Source organism: Solanum dulcamara, chromosome 10, assembly GCF_947179165.1.
Source record: "Solanum dulcamara chromosome 10, daSolDulc1.2, whole genome shotgun sequence".
In the NCBI taxonomy this organism is placed as follows: Eukaryota; Viridiplantae; Streptophyta; class Magnoliopsida; order Solanales; family Solanaceae; genus Solanum; species Solanum dulcamara.
In genome coordinates, this window is record NC_077246.1 from 72,103,072 (window position 1) to 72,124,223 (window position 21,152).

The 21,152-nt window shown below is 31.3% G+C and overlaps 3 protein-coding genes across 3 annotated transcripts; 2 read left to right on the plus strand and 1 right to left on the minus strand.

Annotated features, from left to right (window-relative positions):
* The first annotated feature begins 401 nt into the window (after positions 1-401).
* Positions 402-1,914, plus strand: LOC129870455 (15.7 kDa heat shock protein, peroxisomal). The gene is made up of 2 exons (XM_055945257.1): positions 402-685; positions 1,453-1,914. The coding sequence occupies exons 1-2, from the start codon at positions 553-555 to the stop codon at positions 1,755-1,757; spliced, it is 438 nt and encodes a 145-aa protein (XP_055801232.1). The 5' UTR covers positions 402-552; the 3' UTR covers positions 1,758-1,914.
* Positions 1,915-3,369: 1,455 nt separating this feature from the next.
* Positions 3,370-4,067, plus strand: LOC129870376 (uncharacterized). Its single transcript, XM_055945138.1, has one exon. The coding sequence runs from the start codon at positions 3,445-3,447 to the stop codon at positions 3,838-3,840; it is 396 nt and encodes a 131-aa protein (XP_055801113.1). The 5' UTR covers positions 3,370-3,444; the 3' UTR covers positions 3,841-4,067.
* A 3,936-nt stretch (positions 4,068-8,003) lies between these two features.
* On the minus strand, positions 8,004-12,385 carry LOC129871332 (nudix hydrolase 18, mitochondrial-like). Its single transcript, XM_055946230.1, has 5 exons — positions 11,820-12,385; positions 9,536-9,650; positions 9,338-9,421; positions 8,859-8,987; positions 8,004-8,768 (listed from the first exon to the last, which is right to left on the minus strand). Exons 1-5 carry the CDS (start codon positions 11,888-11,890, stop codon positions 8,556-8,558), a joined length of 612 nt encoding a protein of 203 aa, XP_055802205.1. The 5' UTR covers positions 11,891-12,385; the 3' UTR covers positions 8,004-8,555.
* Positions 12,386-21,152: the final 8,767 nt, after the last annotated feature.

The following is a 21,152-nucleotide window of genomic DNA, read 5'->3' on the forward strand; positions in this document are numbered from 1 at the left end:
TAGTTGGGAGTATTAGTAAATATGGTAATATAACATGTGTAAATGGGTAATTTTCCCTATAATTTATGCCTCTTATTATAAATAATTATTTTACGAGACATAAATTTATATTCCCAGAAGTTATATCGAGACATGATTTTAATCTCTAAAGAACTTACAACCCATTAGGCATAAATTCGAAATAAAAATTAAAGACTAATACATTTGATAGACCAAAAATCAAATATCAGATCATTTAAAAGACAAAACGTACAATTTTTATGATAAAAGAAAAAAATAAAAAATTAAGATTTAGGCTATTTGGGATGACAAGTTCAAGCCCACAAGCCAACTCAAATTAAAGCCCAACTCAATTTCTTTTAACTCAAGACCACAACAATCATCATAGGGATCTCCACATATAATCAGTTCCTACATCATCTTCTCCATTGTACCAAAAGAAAGATAAGCTTTACAGAACCTTCCAGAAAAAAAAAACATTAAATCTTCATCCCTTTATATAACATTCTCCTCCTCAAATAAACATATAAAATTTTTTAAAAAAAATAAAAAATGGCGATTTTTGGTGATCCTTTTAGAAGATTCTTATTGAGTCCACCGATTTATCGAACCTTTTCTGGTTCTCCTGCTCTTATCGATTGGATTGAATCTCGTAATGTTCATATCTTCAAAATCAATGTCCCAGGTTTGATTTCTTCACTTTCCTTTTCAAATTTTGTAATTTTGTTTAATCGAGCGGATCTAAAATTTGAAGTTAACTTGTATGGAAAATAATTGGAAAAGTTATCCTTTGATGAGATGGATTCTAAATTAGTATGGTTAGTAAATTTTTCTCGTGCTTGTGTCAGTATAGTCTATTTACATATGTTATTATGCTTGAATTTCCCTCATATGAATTAAGTGGGTATGGAATATGACTAGTATCAATTAGTACAACTTTGAGGTCAGAAACAAATGTACAATTAAAGTTATGGGTTCAGCCGAATGCACTAATTTTGTCTGAGACTGTTATACGAACAAATATTAAATTTTGAACCTGGTACTAATAGAGTTTAGTGGCATTCGAAGTACATAGTGTTAAAAGTTTGAGTCTACCTCCACTTTGAGGTTGAAATGCTTCAATTTTCTTTCTTTGAATCAAGGGTCTATTGGAGAGCTGATTCAATAGACAAGTCGAGCAGAAGGGAAGAGGAATCTTTTATTTGATCTTGATTTGATGTATATGTTACGATGCCTTCGTATGAAGGGGGTAGTTAAGGTCAGAGGGTGGAGAATTGGATTTCACACTTGTACAGGTCCCTTTCAATACCACGGACAGTCTATAAAGTCTGCGTACATACTCTCTTTCCCAGATCCTATTTGTGATATTACTCTGGATATGTTATTGTTGTTACTCTATAGGATGCAATCTTTGAGAGATGTTTATGCAAAAATTTGGGATGAATTTGACAGGGTATAGCAAGGAGGATATAAAGGTGCAAGTTGAAGAAGGAAATGTGTTGGTGGTGAAGGCGGAGGGTCGTGGCGACAAGAAGGATGAATTCCACGGTAAAGAGAAGGATACAGTGTGGCATGTGGCGGAGCGAGGAGGAGGGAAAGGCGATGATTTCTCGAGGGAAATCGAGCTACCGGAAGATGTGAAGGTGGATCAAATCAAAGCTCAAGTTGAGAATGGTGTTCTAACCATTGTTGTACCAAAAGATGCAACTCCAAAAACATCTAAAGTTAGGAATATTAATATCACTAGCAAGCTATAAAATCTTGGTTATGGTACAATAAATGTTTAAGGATAGTTTGTGTATGTTGTCACAAGTTGTGGAATTGGATGGGTAACAAAGTACTTCTAGAATAAAAAAAAGGTTTTTTTGTATCTTCCCACCTTGATCTTGTTGAAATATTAATCAATTTTAATGATATTAAGACTTTATTATAATTAAATGTTCTAAATTTTGTATTTCGTTACAAATTTTATCTTGAAATTTGACCTCATGTGATATTTCACCAAGGGTCAAAATTATACTTTAACTATTCGAAATAAAACATATAAACTTTAAATTATATTCTGGCTCAAAAATACCTTTCATGTTATACTATAGGCTCAAAAATGTTCTTTACGTCATATTATTGGCTCAAAAATACTCTTTACGTTATACTATTAGCTCACTTCCACCTCTCTGTTTGACGGAAAGAAATGTGACATCTCATGTATATTAATTTACGCCAAATAGAATCTCCACATAAGCACTTCACCACACCTCATCAATTAAAAGACCTAAACCACCCATTAAAAGACCCAAACCTTTCATTGACTCTCATAGTTATGGTTTTCTTGACTTTCGTAGTTATAACTGCCACAATTAATTTGCAGCAGTTTTTAAGCAAATTAAATAGTCAATTAATAGTTTGTTTAAAAACTACTGTAAATTAATTGTGACAGTCATAACTACGGGAGTCAAAGAAATCATAACTATGAGAGTCAAGGATTGATTTGGGTATTTAAATGGGTGAATTTGGGTCTTTTAATTGATGGGGTGGGGTGAGGTGAGGGTGCTCATGTGGAGATCTTACGTGGCGTAAATTAATACACATGGGATGCCACATTTCATTCCGTCAAACAGAGGATGAGAAGTTAGTTAATAGTATGACGTGAAGGGTATTTTTGAGCCAATAGTATGAAGGGGAGGATATTTTTGAGCTAGAATATAGTTTAAGGACATATGTGTTCTATTTCAAAAAATTGAAGGATAATTTTGATCTTTTTTGTTAATTAAATAGTGCTACTTTAGTAGTTTAGTTATGTAAATCTCATATATATTATGATCATCGAAGGTTTTAGTGAAATGGTAAGTACTCTTGCATCTTAAGTAAAGGTTTTCAGTTTGAGCTTTGAATATGGAGTCATGTTATGGTAGCGAGCACTTTACCTCCAACTTGAACCTTTGGCGTTAATTTAAATTAGTCGTGCCTGAAAAAAAGAAATGGTCATCAAGTGAAAAATCAAACAAAAAGAATATTGTGAACATAAAATAAGGATATCAAAATTTAAACTCTCTCCCTCGTCTCTCTCCTTATGAATATGTATTTCAAAGTATATTTGGTAGGAAAAAAATCTATTTATGTATCCAACTTGAAATTTGGTATAATTATTAATTAGTGAGATATTATATAAATATTTTTTAAATTATACAGAGAATTAGTGAATATGATAGGAACGTTTGTGTGATAATTAGGTAGTTTTTTCAAAAATATAAATAAAACTTAAATAACACACGTAAAAATCGACTACAATATGGACTTTAACCAATATGGCCCAATAAAATCTCAGCCCAAATCCTTTTTTCACACTTTATAATTGATACTTTCCTTCTTAATTAATCAAACACTTTTCTTCAAAATCTTCTGTGAGAAAAAAAAAATTACCTTCAATTCTTCAATCAATCATCAATGGCGTTGGAATGGGTTGTTCTCAGCTACGCTGCAGGTGCAGAAGCAATCATGATCCTTCTCCTAACAATTCCGGGTCTTGACCCGCTTCGTAAAGGGTTAATCGCCGTGACCCGAAATCTCCTCAAACCATTCCTTTCGATTGTACCCTTTTGTCTCTTCTTGTTAATGGATATATACTGGAAGTATGAGACCCGACCCACTTGTGAATCAGCCGAATCTTGTTCCCCATCGGAGCATCTCCGTCACCAGAAATCGATTATGAAGTCTCAGCGTAACGCGCTGCTAATCGCATCTGCTCTTGTTTTCTACTGGCTATTGTACTCTGTTACTGGACTTGTTGTTAAAGTTGAGCAGTTGAATAAGCGTGTGGAGAAACTGAAGGCTCAGGATTGAAGTGAAGGATTTGGATCGGGTTTTAGGGGTTTTCTAGTCGGATCTGCCACTGTTTTGCTGGTATTTATATGGTATGGGATATTTAGTGAATTGGGTTTTTCTTATCCTGCTTTGATCTTTAATTATGAAGTAATAATTTTATACGACTTGTGAATTGCTCAATGGATTATCTTGTGTTGATTTTCGGGTTTTTCGATTATTATTATATTAGTTAGTACTTGTTTTGATTTGTTTGTAAACTGCTGAGATGAATCCTGTTGATTGATGCTGGAGCTTTATCTTATTGGAGGATATATTATGGGGAATGCATCTTGTATTTTGTTACTTGAGCCGAGTTTCTATCGGAAACAACATCTCTATCTTCATAAGGTAAGGGTAAGGATGCATGCACGCCACTCTCCCCAGATTACACGGGTTTCATTGTTATACCCAAGTTTGGAAACTTAATACGGGTATTTTTAGAAAAAATACAGAAGAATTAGCTATAGATGTACCCATAGCAGATACATACACGACATATACTAGGCTTCCTTTGGTGGTGGATTATGCATTTTTCAGCCTCGTTTGCTGGTTTTTGATATGTTGGCTGAACAAGTTGAGTTAGATGAAAAGAATTATAAAAGGAATCAATTGACATACACATGAATAAAAGTTTAAACTTTGTTCCTTGGTCAATGTGAAAGTATTTTAGTTGATGTTGTTGATAGTATAGGTAGTAGCTCATGTTGCCGAAATGCTGAACGTCATGCTATACTTGGTATCATTGTTGATTGCTGTGTGTTTTGGTAGAGACTTGGATCCAAGATGTTGGATTGTCTGTAACTGTAACTGGATTATTAATCTTTCCGTTATTAATCAGATTTCTAAATTGGTAACTTTACTAAAATAATGTCTTACTGAATAAAAATAGGAAATGGAAAAAAGAAATAATCATTAATGTTTTCTCAAGGGGATGATTGAGTGATTGAGATATTGGACTGGAGAGTTTTACGTTTGATTCCCTGGTACAACACCAAGGCTAAGTTTATATGCTTCCAGGCTTGGTGGACAGGATTACTTGCAACCTTTTCTTGTTGCATTGTAGCAATCTACCTAGTGGTTAGTCAATGTGAGTGCAAGTTAGTTTAGATACCATAAGTTGTTAGTACTCAAAAACTTGAAATATCCTTATGGCTCGTGCACCACCTTTTTAAATGATGAGGTGTGCATGGTTACTTGTAATCATGGTTGTTGTCTTGTCACTTGTCGAGCATAACACATTAACTAGTGTATTTTGCATATCAAGTGAGTTGGGCTTTTTAGGTGGAATTATCCAAATTAACCAGAAAGTTAACAACCTCATCACTAACTCTTTTTTAAAGATGGCAATGGGGCGGGAATCATTTCATTCCCATATATCCTTGGCTCCTCACATAGTCTTACCCAACTTAAACTAGCTTGCTCCACCTCTCTGGTTTGTTGAATTTCCTTTTTATCATTTGCAAGAGTAATCTCACCCTTGACCCAACTCATTGCCACAACTACTTTTATTGTTACTTACCTTCATTTTTTTCTTTGAGAGAGGCTCTCCGAGATCTCCGCAATGTTCTTCTTACGGCAACCTTATCCCTTTGAAAATCCACCGACTGTAGCCTTATGCGAACCATTATAGTCATCATGGCTTACTAAGGGTCAGGGTGAGATCTCAAGGTAGAGAGGGGTTTAGCTATGCTACAGAATATAGTTCCTAAGGATAGAGCTCGAAGGAGCTGCGAATAGTATTGGACAACAAAAGGAGGATCACCTTGCTTTAAGAAAATTAACTGGTGGCCATATCTCTTTGATGAATGGGGTATTAAGGTTCGGTTTATTTGGAAAAGAGGTCAATCTTAGGGGAGACCATTCGAATGGTTAAATTGATGATTTCACTTTGATCTCTTCGACTGAACCTAAAGGAGACTTTGATCATTCAACTTTTGCTTTTGAAGGAGGAATCATGTCACTTCGAATTTCGGAAAGTGAATCCTCTCTTTCAGATCCTGGCCTTGGTAGAACTTGTCACAATGCTCTTTCCATCGCCAACAACTTTAATATCTCCTTGTTTGAACTTTGAGCAACTATTAAGCTAGTATTTACGTGTATCCATGACCAAATATGGAGCTTTAAAAGGGTATGCTCGCTTTATGTTTTCTTTTCTCTTTGAAACAAGGACGGATATTTGGAAAATTAACTTCAAATTAAGTTGATGCTATGCTACAGCGAGGAAATTTATTGATTGGAATTTTTTTCTTTCTATACAGAATATAGGGTTGCTTAAAGCAAAACGTAAGTGAAATCACAAAACAAGCCGCCTTTAGAATATCCAACAGCTCCGTATTTTTTAGGATATCCAAGAATGCCGTATTTTCTGGGGAAACTGGCAATTTCTTACCACAGAGTTTGGCCAAGTCTGGTGGACTGATTGGTTAGGAGTTAGGATGATGATCATCTTCTTTGACTGTAATTGAGGTCATTATTTTAGATTCAGGCTGTATGAACCATGGTGGTGGTGTCGAGCCCATTGCTGAAAATGGTATGGCAGTGTGGTGGTCTTTTTCTGTGTGTGTGTGTGTGTGTGTAGAGTGGTTTGAGGTGGAAGTGGCTGGCAGTTTGACAATAGGAGAAGTCTTGTAGAAGAGTAGAGTTGGTTATTGATTATAATAGTCAATAGACATGCCAATGAATTCTTCAGTTTTTTTGCAACAGAGCTTTTCATTCTTGTGTTTCTCAAACCTGATTTCAAAATGTTTTTCTCGAGCCGAGAGTCTTATTGGAAACAATCTCTCCACCTTTCCTAGTCTGGGTGAAGTCCCCCCTATCCCGTTTATGGCATCACATTGGGTATGTTGTTATAGACATGACAATGAAATTGATACCCTTGTGTCATGACCCGCGTGAAAGATTTGTGAGCAAGTTTCAAGTGCCGCACGGAGGTTTTAGTTGAAGTCTAAGTCCGTGGCACTTGTAAAATATTCTTCATTGCAGTTAACAAACAAATCAAGACAACCACTAGATGCAATTTCTAGTGTGAAAGAAACTCTTGGTTTTGCATTCCCCAGTTAAGGCATTCTTGATTGATTGAGACAAAACGATTTCTTCAATATTGCTTAATTTCGTCAAGTTTGTACGAGTAGTGAAGAAGTATAGAGCACTTTGGTTGGTTGATGACCAACAAAAAACATGAGAGAAAAGAAGGAAGAATTTACTCTATTTTAGTTAGAAGGAAAAGATTTTTTTTCCCCCAACGACAAAACAACTTAGAGCCCGTTTAGATGGGCTTTAAGTTGGTTTGACCAATTTAAAGCCCCTTTTTAGCTTTTGGACGTGTTTGTCTAATGCTAACTTTAAGTCATAAAGTTCTTAAAGTCAGTCAAAAATGAAAAGTTAGGATTCTAGCTTTTTTTTTCTAAGTGCTTAAAGTCATTTTATTTGATCATGAAAATTACTTTTATATTCCTTATATTTTAACTAAATTTCCAAGCTACCTTTTTTATTCTTTTAACCCTAAATTTCAAACACTTATTTTCAACATAAGCACTTTTATCCAAACACTCAACTGCTTATTTATAAAAATAACTTTCAGCACTTCAAAGTTCTAAAAACACTTCATACATAAAAGTTATTTTTTTAAGCCCATCCAAACAGGCTTTTACTGGTGGAGCATTTTCGGGGACTAGATTGCTTCCCATTACTCAATAGGCAATTCTTTGCATACAGTTGTTAATATAATAACCGTTTGACTGTGGATAGATGTTCATATTTTTCATACGGTGACTACAACATTACAAAAATCAAACTTAAACTATATGAGAATCCCAAAGGCTGAATCTAAAGTCGATAGGTTTAGAATGAGTGTAATTTTAAGTGTAATTTTATTATATGTATACATTTTATCTAACCGTACAAGCCTGTATATACACCCATCATCTTGATGAAACCCTTAGGGTGGAAAAGTTCTTTTTTCATTAGGTGAGTTGATCCTTCTTTTAACATATCGTCTTGGATTCAAATTTCATTGCCACCCAAAACAACAAACATATATTTTTACGAGTTTGACCCATGAAAAGAAATCTAAGACCACTCGTGAGGGAGTGCATTGAGACAGAATATAATTAAGTAAATAAAAGTTTGCTTGACACAAGAGGTTTAGGAGCTGTCATCATAACTTAAAAAGGTAACTTCACTATCTTCAGGCAGAAAAGTAAAGTACCTAAAAAAGACTGCATCCTAAACAACACTGATTCTGAATCTAAAGTAGTACAACAATCCATCTACGTACAACTCCAATTCTAAGAAAACAAAACAAGAAGAAAAAAAAACTGAACAGTTCTATGGTTCTGTTTTCTTGAAAATTGGAGTTAGCACCAAGACTTGATAGATGAATGACTCTGTCTGTATTTGCCACTACACTGTTACATCTGGATAAAGTACTCCGTATGATTTCCTATTTTTTTTGATAACCGAAACATCCCCTATAGAATCAGAGGCGTTTGGTTCGAAACTAGGTGAAGAATCAGTGGCCCACGGTTCGAAACCTTGAGAATAATGGGCCTATCTCTGTACGTTACTCCACTTAAAACTGTGCTTTTGTTTACAGCAGGTTTCCAACTGTGACGTGCGGCTAATTCACATTACCATGTGCTGTGCTAATTTCGTATTTACAAGCTATTTTTACCACATTCTTTGGCTGATGGAAACTAGGCCTCTTCTGCCGGGCTTGGTGGTGGTGGAGTAAGTACTTGAGCCCTGCATCCCAAACGCGAAACATGGCCACCGGAGCTACGGTTGATTCTTGAAAACAGGCCAATTTTAGTCCTCTTAGATTGTGATGTGAGCCGACTAACTAACAACTCCAGGGCTTCTTTCATCCATCCCTGCTGGCAGAGCTTTCTTGCTTCTCGAACGCTCATCTGCAAATGACATTTGAAAATACTAGTAAGCAAAGACGTATATGTGACGTTATTTATATGCAAATTTATCGAGTACAGACAGCTGAATACCCAAAATCTTTCACGGATGTCCTTCTCAGGCCACAAATCTAGTTCCTCTGTCACAAATAAAGGAAACATGTGCCCTTCATAGGCAGTGTCACCGTTTTTGTTCTCGAAGTACCATGTTCCTAGTTTGCCCTACAATAAAGTTTCCAACCTCTTGTTAGAACTACATCTAACGACCTATATGTAGATATTAACACCAACAGGATTGAAGATCAACAAGAAAAAAAAGGGCTAGTGAGTAATAAGATTTCTTTTCACCTTTGAACAAGCATAGTTAGTCGACATGTTACTATTTAAGCATTGGTTTGGAAAATTAAGAATATCTTTAAGAAATGATCTGATATCAGTATGTCTTAAATGTGAACCATCATGAAAACCATATTGAATCAGAAACTAGTGTACTGATTCGAAACTCAGGAGTAGTGGTGAAAAGTTGAAATCGTAAAAGAAATTAAAAAGGTATCACTGTTTTTAAAACTAACCTCAATATCGCCACAAACACCAGCTTCCTCAATTGTCTCGCGCCTTGCTGCAACTTCAATTGTTTCATCCTTTTCCCAACCTCCCTGATATAACAAGAGCGAGATTTGTAAGCAAAATAGATAAATCAATCTGATAGAGCTTACAGCTTAGTGTATAAACTATCATTGAGTTTGAAACCCATATAGATCGATGGCTACCTTTGGGAACAACAATCCTTTTCCTTTTCTCTGAGGACTTATGAGAAGAACTTCAAACGCATCTTCGTCCCCCATGGATAGGTCAATATTATCTTTATATCTGTAAGGTATGCATCTGCAAAAGACACCAGAGAATTAGACACTGTTGATTAATATTTGAAACTCATCCCAGGACAACGTAAGCATAACGATGAAGTTACTGAAAACTACTATTAGGTCATTTTTTAGATGTATTTTACACATGAGAATCATTTAACAGAAACAAATCCACTTGGTAACCGCTACTAATGATCAGATCGATATTGTTAGACAACAAATACTTAATTTTAGTTAATGTCCAAGAACAGTCTCTATTTCTACGAGGTAAGGGTAAGGTCTGCGTATAATCTACCCTCCTCACATCCCACGTATGGGATTGCACAGGGTATGTTATTGTTGTTGTTGTTGTCCAAGAACAATGTATCACACTTGCACTGTTATAATTTGAAAAGAAAAATGCACCAAGAAAAGGACATTGAATAAATGTCTCACCTATCCTTTCATTTAACAATTAAATAGATTAAACGTGAAGAAAATATGGACCTTTTCCCAGATAAAAAACAAAACATGTGATGAGTTGAACATTATGCCACGAGCTCATGACAGTATTGACTATTTCAAGCTAAATAGAAACATCCAAAAGAAAAAATAAACACCTAACACTCAAAAATATACACGAGGGATTAGAAAATGACATAAGGAGGTCAGTTGATAAGATAAACAAGGGGGAAATTATTTATTTCTTTATCAATATTTGGAAAATGTCAAAAACTGAAACAGTTCACCTCAGGTTCATTTTCGAAGAATACAAAATTTTGTTTTCAGAAACCACTAGATTGAGAAGCAGTAAACACAGAGTTAAAGATATTAAAGAAAACTTTTGAATGTTGTGGTCTTAAACTAAAGATATGTAGGATGTACCAAAATGCTCTTTAAACTTGCGGTCTTAAACATGTCATGTGGAGAAGTTAGAATTAAAAGATTTGCCAAAAGACGAAAAGATGCATTCTTCTTGAAAAAGACTAAAAAGGAAAGTAAGATAAACAAATTGAAGCGGAGGAAGTAGGAATTACTTCAAAGACTTTACTTTGTAAATCATCCCAATTTTCCACACAAGTAAAAGAACATACTTTGTAAATCATCCCAATTTTCCACACAAGTAAAAGAACATCAAGCACCTTCTTAATGTTGGATCACTTGGCTAGAAATTAAAGAGATTCTTGTAATTGCAGACTGAAATGGACTATTTCTCTATCAATTTATTCATCCAAGACATCAACTCTTCATTACACCCTCTTTATAACCACCCCTCACACCGATTTTATTTATTTTTTTAAAAAAGACAAAGCCCGTGCAGAAGGCTTCTGCCCTGAGTGTCTCAGGCAGTGGCGGAGGCATGATTTTTACTATGGGGTTCAACATTTACTGCATATACATAATTAGAAAAAGATTGAGCTTGTATATAAGTGTGATTTTCTGGTGAATGAACCCCCATCCACCTCCATGATCGGAGAAGACTAATGTCAAACAGCCTTAACTCCTCATCGAAAACTTCTCATTCGAGAGGCTAATTCCAAAATTTGAGCATTTTAGAGAGGCTAGTTCCAAAATTCACATGAATAAATGCATAGTGCTAATCGCAGTTGCTCCAAGGCCCATCTTCCATACAACCATAACAACAACAACAATCAACACATTCAATGTAATCCCACCAGTAGATTATGAGGAGGACAAGATGTAGCAGACTATACCTCTACCTTTGCAAGGTAGAGAAGTTGTTTCTGTTAGACCCTCGGCTAAAAAGAAAGGCCCATCTTCCATAGTTAACATCAATATTCACCCAAATTTGGGCTAACCCACAAATTTTGGAAGCAAAAGAGACAACTAATAGCCTACTATATCAAGGAGGATATGCAAAAAAAGAGAACTTCCAAAAATTATACATTTAATACATGAAGGTAAAAGGTACTACTTGATTATACCAAGCATGATCTACAACAACAACATACTCAGTATAATCCTGTAAGTGTAGTATGTGGAGAAGATAGTGTGTACGCAGATAGACCCTCGGTTCTAAACAAACATGATCTAATACTAAATCATACTGAAATTTTAAGTTAGTGTATATAATTTAAACCCATAATAAATAGATATACTCGAAATCGGCTAACTTTAAATCTTGAATTTGTCTCTGTCAACAAACATGAATAGAGAGGAAAAGGATTATTTTTTTGAGACAACATACCCAACAACTTGGCGACGACCCTTGTTATAACGCTGCAAATGCCTGCCAGTACGTGCAACTAGAACCACCATACTTTTCAATTTGAAAAAATTCTGAGTAAAAATGGAATCTTTATTCAAAACCCAGAACGAGAAATCAACAAGGACAAAGAAAAAAAAACTTGAAATGCCACTTATATAGAAAATAAGGAAAACCCAGAAAGGGAATCAGCAAAAAAACTGGAGAAAAATGTTGAATTCCAATTTTGTGCAAAAACAATGGAGTCTTTTATCAGAAACCCAGAACAAGGAATCAACTAACAAGGACAAAGAAACACTTGAAATGAGACTTGTATAAGTTACAAGAACTGAAAATAAGAGAAACCCAGAAAGGAAATCAACAAAACAATGGTGAATCCCAATTTTGGTCGAAAATTTCTGCAAAAAAATGGAGTCTTTATCTGAAACCCAGAAAAAAGAAACTTGAAATGCGACTTAGAAATGCTTCAAGAACTGAAATTAAGAGAAACCCAGAAAGGAAATCAGCAAAAAAAGTGGAGAAAAATTGTGAATTCTCCAAAGTTTGGAGTGAAAATTATTGATTTGTATGTTATAGTTTTTTTTTTTGTGTGTGTATATGCTGCAAAGTGCAAAAACCGTTACTTTAAATGATATGAAAGGCCACTTCCAAACGGATCTAATACGTATGTGTGACTCAGCACGTGTAAATAGTTTTTCTCTTTTTATTTTATTTTAGACGTAATTAAAATTGAGATAAATAATATAGCGAAATGTGATATTTAGGGTGAATTACTGAATCTCATGAATTATTGAGTTTTTGATCGCAAGAAATAATGTTCGAAGTCACGTCTGTGCATTAACACGTCGCATCGCCAAGAAAGAAGGGGGGAATAAAGATGATTTAAAATACGAGTTAAATTATTTTATTTTAATTTTCAAGTTTTTTAGAATAAAATTTATATATTAAAAATTAAAAGTACATAAATTATTATTATTTATGATTAAAACTATTTAAAAAAATATATGAAAAAGATTATTAAAAGGAAATTTCTTTAACTTTTAAATAGTAGAACGGAAAAGGTATTTTTAAATAATAGGAATAAAAGAGGACCTAAATATAGTAGTATTCTAGAGGTCTTTTTTTTTAAAAAAAATAAATTCCCCCAAAGTATTCTAGACTAGAAGTCTTTGAAAATCAAATTCTTAATAAATACCACTATATATTTTGTTGGTATTTGTCTCTTTTTTTAGTATTTTTTGAGTATTCTTTTAAATGTGAAATTTACCTCCTAACGCTCTCAATTCATAGGATATTCTTTCATTTATTTCATTATATATAAGAAATTAGTGTATTTCGTCGTTATATTTGAAAATAATTTGATTTTTGAAATCTCACTTTATCCTTATTAATTATTAACATATTAAAACAAATGCCACGACTTGTTTAAATTCATGAAAAAAAATTTAAAAAATCATTTTTTCTTCAAAATCATAATTTATTTTAATTTATTGTTGGGCCCTTAGATTACATTGTTTCACAATCAAATATTAGCATAAAGGGGATGTTGAGTTTCCACATTGATGTGATGTGAATTATTAGCTCTTTATATAATTTTAAACTATTCTTATTCTATGAGCAACTTCTTGAAATTAAATTAAGTTCGAAGTCCATTTTCTTATTAAAAATATAGATACAATGTATCTCAAATTTATAAAGTTATTAGTTTAAGATTTTGGGTTAGAACCTATTATTTCAAAGAATAGTGTAGTTATAGTCATATTGCATAGTGTACACCCAATAACTTGACTAAATAATAATAGAAAGTCGTAAACCAACCATAAAATTATTTTTTTATAACTTATATTAATGAATTCGATTTGTAAAATCAGTCATTCATATATATCAGAATATATAATATCCATATATTATTCCCTTGAAGTAACAAACACAAGATGTTTCGTGAGATAAATTATTCTTTTTTTTATTATTATTTTTCAAATTAAATTACGTGATTATCCTTATCTCTTCCTTTTTTGTATGTGGTTGGGGTGGGGTGGGGTCTGGGTAGGAATGAATTATTCTGTCCTACAATTTAGAATTTATACAAAGAGTCTATACCCAACCAGAAGTAAAACATTTAGCGGTAATTATTTAGCGAAAATAATTTCATTATTATTATATTATATTATATTTAGTCTCAGTAATAAATATAAGTATTTATAACGAACATTTTATATAAATATTGTTGGAGATTTTAGCGAGTCTGGATACAATGACATTAACTTAATTAATTGTCGTCAAATATTTTTGCGACAATAAATATCGTTACTAGAACAATAATCTATCGTCACTAAATGTCTCTTTTGTTGTACTGATAAATAAAAAAAATGTTTTATATCAATAGTTTCTTCATTCTAAGATTCGAACTTATGATAACTGAAACTAAATAGTGTATATCGCCTATTAAAAAGGAAAGATTCATTAATTACGTATTGAGCTACCAAACACAAAATCTCTTATTAAAAATATAAAAATATCATCCATCCGATCACACCTCTGGATTAGGAAGGAAAGAGGGACCATGTTCACGACAAAGAGAGGGACATAATTGGATTGTAGCAATAGGAAATTTCCTTAGTCTAAATCTTTAATCAAGGTTAATATTGTCATTTTGTCACCATCACTAATCAATAATTTCTGTTGTATCAAATGTAACAATATTTTTCATGTGATGACTAATGTGAAGGGCCAATGCAGCTTTATGTTATCGTGTTTATCTCAAATCAAAACTTTCGATTTAAAATTTATAACTTTAGTTTATTAAAATTGTAACAAATAATATATAGCAAGGTATAATTTTGAAAATATAAAAAGTTTAAAGCAAAGAATCGTAAAAATTTAAATTCATAAAACTTAAAACATAAATTCGCTTTCAACTGTCATTTTCTTCCTCAACATCTGTATACTCATTTCCGGATATCAACTACATTGAATTTGCACCATATAAAATTCATTAAAAGAAAAAGTATTTTGAAACTCGATTACTACGAATTTATGTTACATAAAGCTCATTATAAAAAAAGTGCTCCGTATCAATTTTTATATTTTATTTTTCAAAATTTAAACTCAAGATTTCTTATTAAAAGTGAAATTATTGTATCCATCTCACTGTGACATGATTTTAATGGCTTCCACAACTTGAGATCTTTTCTTTATCATTTTATCCTACACTTATTTATTTTCTTCTATTTTCTATATTCCCCTTATTTTACAATCAAATCAGACACTTTCTTATATGGTTTATTTCAAGAGATAAGTATCAAAAACACATTTAAATTATTTCTATTTTTTTGAGTTTCATATCTAAACTATTGGAAGTGTGAGTTTCATACCTAAACTATCACTTCTCAGTTTGAAAGACACACCTCAGTGGTGTGTGTAATATACTCTCTCTACTCTCTATTTTTTGATTTTTTTTTTGTCACATGGCTAAAATATTCTATATTGATAAAAATGAAATAAACTATTAATATTAGTTAAAAGTTAAAACTAAAGTATTTATATCTCTAAAAAAAGAAAATATTTTTAAAAAAAAAACAAAAATATTTTTTTAAAAATGAAATTATTTTTTAAAAAAGTTTAAAATATTTTTCTCACTCATGTGTATGTATCTAATACAAAACGAGAAAAAAATTTAGAAGCGGAGGGTTAGGTGTGGCGGGATAAAAAAAATTTAAATTTTTTTTGAAATGAAAGAGAGAGTGCAACACACATACCAGAGAGTGGAATAAAAGAGAAATGTGTGTTTCTCAAATTAAAAAGTAATAATTTAAGTATGAAACTAAAAAAAGGGATAATTTAAATATGTTTTTGACACTTATTCCTTATTTCAAAGGAGGATATATTTTCTTTTTGAAAGGTATTTAATCATATCATTCTTCTTTTATCGTTAATAACATAACTTATTGGGATTTACTAAATATAAAAAGAATAAAAAATTAAAAAAACGTGTGAAATTTTTCACCATCACTCATTTAAAGGTACTCACTTTATATATTTACGCATAAGAATTTTTCTTTTTAACTACTTAAACTTCATACTCAATCAAATAATATTCATTAAAATGGGGCAAAAGAAACAGAAATAGCTTTGCATGTATAAGATAACAAATGTCTTAAATGTATAAGACATAGGTTAAAATATATCTACTTGTGAAATTGCAGTTGAGACCTTTAATCAGATGTCTTACGTTTAAGTTTTTGAGAATAATTAAAAGCATCATTTTTAGAAATAGATCGTGCAATATATAAATTTAAATTTAATTGAGCTTCAATATAAATATTAAATATTGAGGGAGAAATAAAAATAAATATTTATGATTATGGAGGATATTAATTAAAGAAGAATAGACAAAAACAAAACAACTGAAGAAAATTGGAAGCTAATAAACTAAAATCAAATGAGTATAAAAAAACTTATGTCAAGTGTATGAGATCATTTCCAGAGCATCTTTATCTACATTAGAACACAAAAGAAATTCATAGAAACTTACTAAAAATTTAATAATTCCAAAATTGTCACATCATACTAGTCTCATCCTCTAAAGAACTACAAAAGTGGTAGAAAGTCAATTTTTTCCATTAATTAAATTAAAGTTGGACAAAAAAAAAAGAAGTTGTCTACTTTTCCTTTTTATAAAAAAATAATTAGGAAAATGGAAAAAAAATATAAAATAGATAAAGTAATATTCTAGCATCAATTTTTTTTAGTTAGGATATAGACAACAATGATACCTAATGTATGTAGAAAATGTTAAATAAATAATAATTAAATGTGAAAGTTTAGAATTAAGAGTTATTCCTTGGCTTCTCACTCGATTTCGATATTTGTATTGGGGTCCGATTTAATTTGAATTCACGCATTTGAGGATCTATGTCTAGAGGCGACTCTCTCATATGATTTTTTTTTTCATTTTCAAAATTTCAAATTCGAAATCTTTAATTAAGGATGAAAGAATCTCAACTATCCACTACAACTCTCATAATAAATACCTATAAGTATAAATACAATTAAAATAATAACAAATGTGAACAAGGAATTAAGTATATGGATTTTTATTAATGTGATTCATTTTTTCTTAATCACTTACAAATGTGCATTCCCTTCAATCATCTAAATGTTACATTCAAATTGTTCATATTTAGTTTGTTCTAGAAAAACTAGCATTTTTACAAATTATTTCATATGTAGAGACTTACGACAATCCAATGTAATTTTATGTGGAATTTAAGAATTGAGTGGTATGCATACAGTCTTAGCCTTATCTATCTTGAGAATAAATGTAGAAATATTATTTTTGATGATTCTCGACGTAAATAAAATATATCAAAAATTAAGTATCAATCACAAATTATCATAAAATTATGTTTACACATTATTTACAAGAGCATCTTTTCTGTTTAATATAAGGACAACTTTAAAGATCCTTTTTTATAGAATTTCTTTTCCAAGTAATTAAGTGGGACCTTAATCTACGTAGGATGACTAGAAATTTAGGTTTGTAACCTAACAAACCTAATCTTGCTTGGATTGTCAAAAATAAACTAAAAACAAATTCTTATATAATCCTACTTTTTATATATAAGAAAAACACACAATAATTCGGAGTATATAAGAACACATATTACCATGAAAATTAAACAATCAGAGATCAATCGTTTTTAGCAGGGAGTGTTTTACTCTTCAATGTAGGTCTTCTCGACGTGACTCTAAACTAGTCGGACGACAAAATAAATATCAAAAACTAAATGGAAAAACAAAAAAATCGATAACATAAAAGATATTAGGTTCTATTCTCACTAAATATCTAAAAATTTCAAGCATAATCATATTCCGTCTCACATTTATTATTATTTGAATTTTGGAAATGGAGACTTCTCTAATACAGAGTGCCCTACTTCCTTAGTGATCCTTATATGTGAGTTTTGAATATCGAATGATTAAATCGAGAAGGGAAAAAGTAAAAGTAAAACTATATGATCAATAAAAATAAGTGGGCCCAATGTTTGTTTTTGTCCCCTAGGAAAATCCCAAAATTTATTTGACATGACCCTTAAAATGAAAATGAACCACAATTGACTTGCCAAAGTCTTTCTCCATCTGCAATTTGTACAAAATCAAAAACTAAATGTGAAAACTGAAAATGTCATACTTCTATTATATGAAATAATTGAGTTAGCCACTTGTTTTCAATTGAAATGGTCCAAAAAAACCAAATTTATTTCCGCCCACAAATTGTACACCCTCCCTGTCGACTCTCGATATTCAAACTAACTAAACTTTAGTCAGTATTTAATAACGTATTTTTTATCACTTAGATAAAAGAAGAATGAATACCAATTTATTGTATTTTTCATATAATTTTTGAGTTTTTAAATATAAAATATTGAGTTAATGTAATTCAAATTTAACTTCGAAAAATTAATCAAATTAATTTACATAACAAGTAAAATGATACTTATTTTGAGATGCTGGAGTAAGATACAAAAATAAATAATAAAAGAAACTTGTGCCATATTTTCAAGTGCCTTTTCTTTGAGTATGAAGTATGAAACCTACTTACCATAAAAGGGGCTATGTCTATCTTATCTTCTAGAGATAAATAGAGGCAGATCTAGAAGTTCGACTAAGAATATGTTTGGATTGGCTTTTTCGTTATGATTTTTGGCTTATTTTTGTTATTTTAGTTTAAAGCTAAGTGCTTATAAGCATTTTTTAAAACTTATCCAAACACTACAAAACTGTTTAAAAGAACTTAAAATAAGTCTGTCCAAACAGGCTCTAAGAGTTCACATGAACTTAGTAGTTTCGGTTCAAATTTTGTATATATTAAGAACTTTATTAAATATCTATAAATATTTTATCATGAACCTAGTTATTATTGTATTATTAACCTAACAGAGCTTTTTTAAAATCCATAAATTTAAATCTTAGATCTACTTCTAGATAAGAATCTATTTATTAGTTTAATTTCTCAAGAACTTTATTTGGGGCCAACTTATCAACGATTACATCGTTTTAAAATATATCTATTTTTTTATTAAAAAAACTATTGAAAATTTAGATCCGAGATCTGAAGTTTGATTTTGTGGCGCTAAATCTTAAATACTTCATAAATCTAGACTTAATTTCTAGAAAATAGTTTACTTTGACATTGTAAGATATTTTTTACTATATTAATGTAATGATATTATGTTACTTACCTTATTTTCTTATTTATTAACCAACATATTATAAATGATTATATGTAATTAACTTTGAAATAATAGGTTATAGTGTAAAAACTTGACATTGTGATCAAAATAGAAGTTTTAAAAGTTTTCATAGGCAATGGTCAAAATAGAAAATATTAATCTCATTTCTTGTTCTTGTGAGTTTGGTTACCATTTAAGCATTAAAAGAGCCAAGAGTTTTGTCAGAGTTTAGACTTTTTGAAGGGTGACAATTTCTACTTCTTTAATTCATTGAAATTAATGAAAGTTGAAGTTCTAGCAATCTCCACAATTAATTTCACATTTATTAGTCTTCATCTTTAACCAATAAATGAAATAGATTCGTATCTGAAAAAAGTTGACAATAATTTTTTCTAAAAAAATTGACGATTTGCCCCACTATTAATGATGTTCCAGAAATATATATATGATCAAGTCAATAGTGACTTAGAAAATAGATTATTTTTTTAAAAAAAAGTCTTTGATTTTACTTTTTTCACAAATAATTATTAAAAAATTGGGACTGCTCCCTCCGTCCAACAATACTTATCTACTATTGACTTTGCACAATTCTTAAGAAACTATAAATAGATGAGTAATTTTAACATATCACCCTTTGAGTATACTCCCTCTGTCTATCTTTACTTGTCCATTACACAATTTTGGGATGTCCAATAATACAACAACAACAACAACCCAGTGAAATCCCACATCGTGGGGTCTGGGGAGGATAGAGTGTACGCAGACCTGACTCCTACCAATGTAGGACGGCTGTTTCCGAAAGATCCTCGGCTCAATAAAAACATAGAAAAAGGTCAGACAGGAATATTAGAGTAAATCAGTAGATGACGAAAACGGTCCAAACAGTAGTATAATCAAAGCACAAAAAACAGTAGATATTATTATTAGATAATAACATAAATACCATAAATAACATAGGGGATGTCCAATAATACTTATTCAATTTATGAAATCAAGATATAATTTATACTTAGTTCTAGGGGTGTACATGGACCGGGTTGGTTCGGATTTTTTATAAACCAAACCAAACCATTTGTGTCGGGTTATTATATCTATAAACCAAACCAATAAAAGTCGGGTTTTTTGATATCAATTTTTCTCGGGTTTTTCGGGGTTTTTCGGGTTTTTCGGTTTTTTGGTTTTTTTTTGGGTTTCTCGGGTTTTCATAGTATCTAGTAAAAAGCACAAAGCAGTACTTCTTAAAAAGAGTTTTAGTACAAAATATCAACATATAAGATGGATGCAGAACACTGTTTGAAGTTTTAACTTTATAATATAACTTTATAAGATGAGCTTTTTTTGTATATTATTTAAATGAGCTTCTCAAATCTAAATTTAAATGTAAGAAAGAAACAAAAATTATGAAAAAGTTTTAAAAAATATTTATAAATTACATTTTAATAAATATTTTTATGTATAACATAATTTAAAAGTAGTATATCTATAATCGGGTTGGTTTGGGTTCGTTTTGACTTTTTTTAGTTAAAATCAAACCAACCCTATAATGGTCGGGTTTTTTTTTTCAAACACCAAACCAAGTCAAACCAAACCACTAGTCGGGTTTTTTTTCCGGTTTGGTTCGGTTTGTCGGTTTGGTGCGGTTTATCGGTTTGCCCTGTACAGCCCTACTTAGTTCATAATTTATCCTTATCATTAATTAGTAGTCATTTCTCTATAACACTTTTCAAGACATTGTATTCAAAGGATGATATGTTAAAATTACTCTTTTATTTATAGTTTCTTAAGAATTGTGCAAAGTCAATAATGCACAAGCATTGTTGGACGGAGGGAGTAATAAATACAACGTCTTGAAAAATATAATAGAGAAATGATTACTAATTAATGATAAGGATAAATTAGGAACTAAGTTAAAATTATATATTGATTTCATAAATTAGACATAAATTAGACAACTATTGTTGGACATCTATTTTTCGTATCTCCTAATGAAAAAGATGGGTTTTTTATTAAATGGCATCACCTCTATGGCTTCAAAGAAACTATGCAGGGAAGTCTTTCAAAAATAAAGTCACCTTCTCAA

Bases quoted from the DNA above. Each gene is read 5' to 3' on its own strand.
- LOC129870455 (XM_055945257.1), top strand. From the start codon at position 553: ATGGCGATTTTTGGTGATCCTTTTAGAAGATTCTTATTGAGTCCACCG. The intron at 686-1,452 runs GTTTGATTTCTT...TGAATTTGACAG, and splicing joins CTTCAAAATCAATGTCCCAG to GGTATAGCAAGGAGGATATA.
- LOC129870376 (XM_055945138.1), top strand. From the start codon at position 3,445: ATGGCGTTGGAATGGGTTGTTCTCAGCTACGCTGCAGGTGCAGAAGCA.
- LOC129871332 (XM_055946230.1), bottom strand. From the start codon at position 11,890: ATGGTGGTTCTAGTTGCACGTACTGGCAGGCATTTGCAGCGTTATAAC. The intron at 9,651-11,819 runs GTATGTTGTCTC...TGTCTTTTGCAG, and splicing joins GGTCGTCGCCAAGTTGTTGG to ATGCATACCTTACAGATATA. The intron at 8,988-9,337 runs GTTAGTTTTAAA...ACTTTATTGTAG, and splicing joins GTGTTTGTGGCGATATTGAG to GGCAAACTAGGAACATGGTA.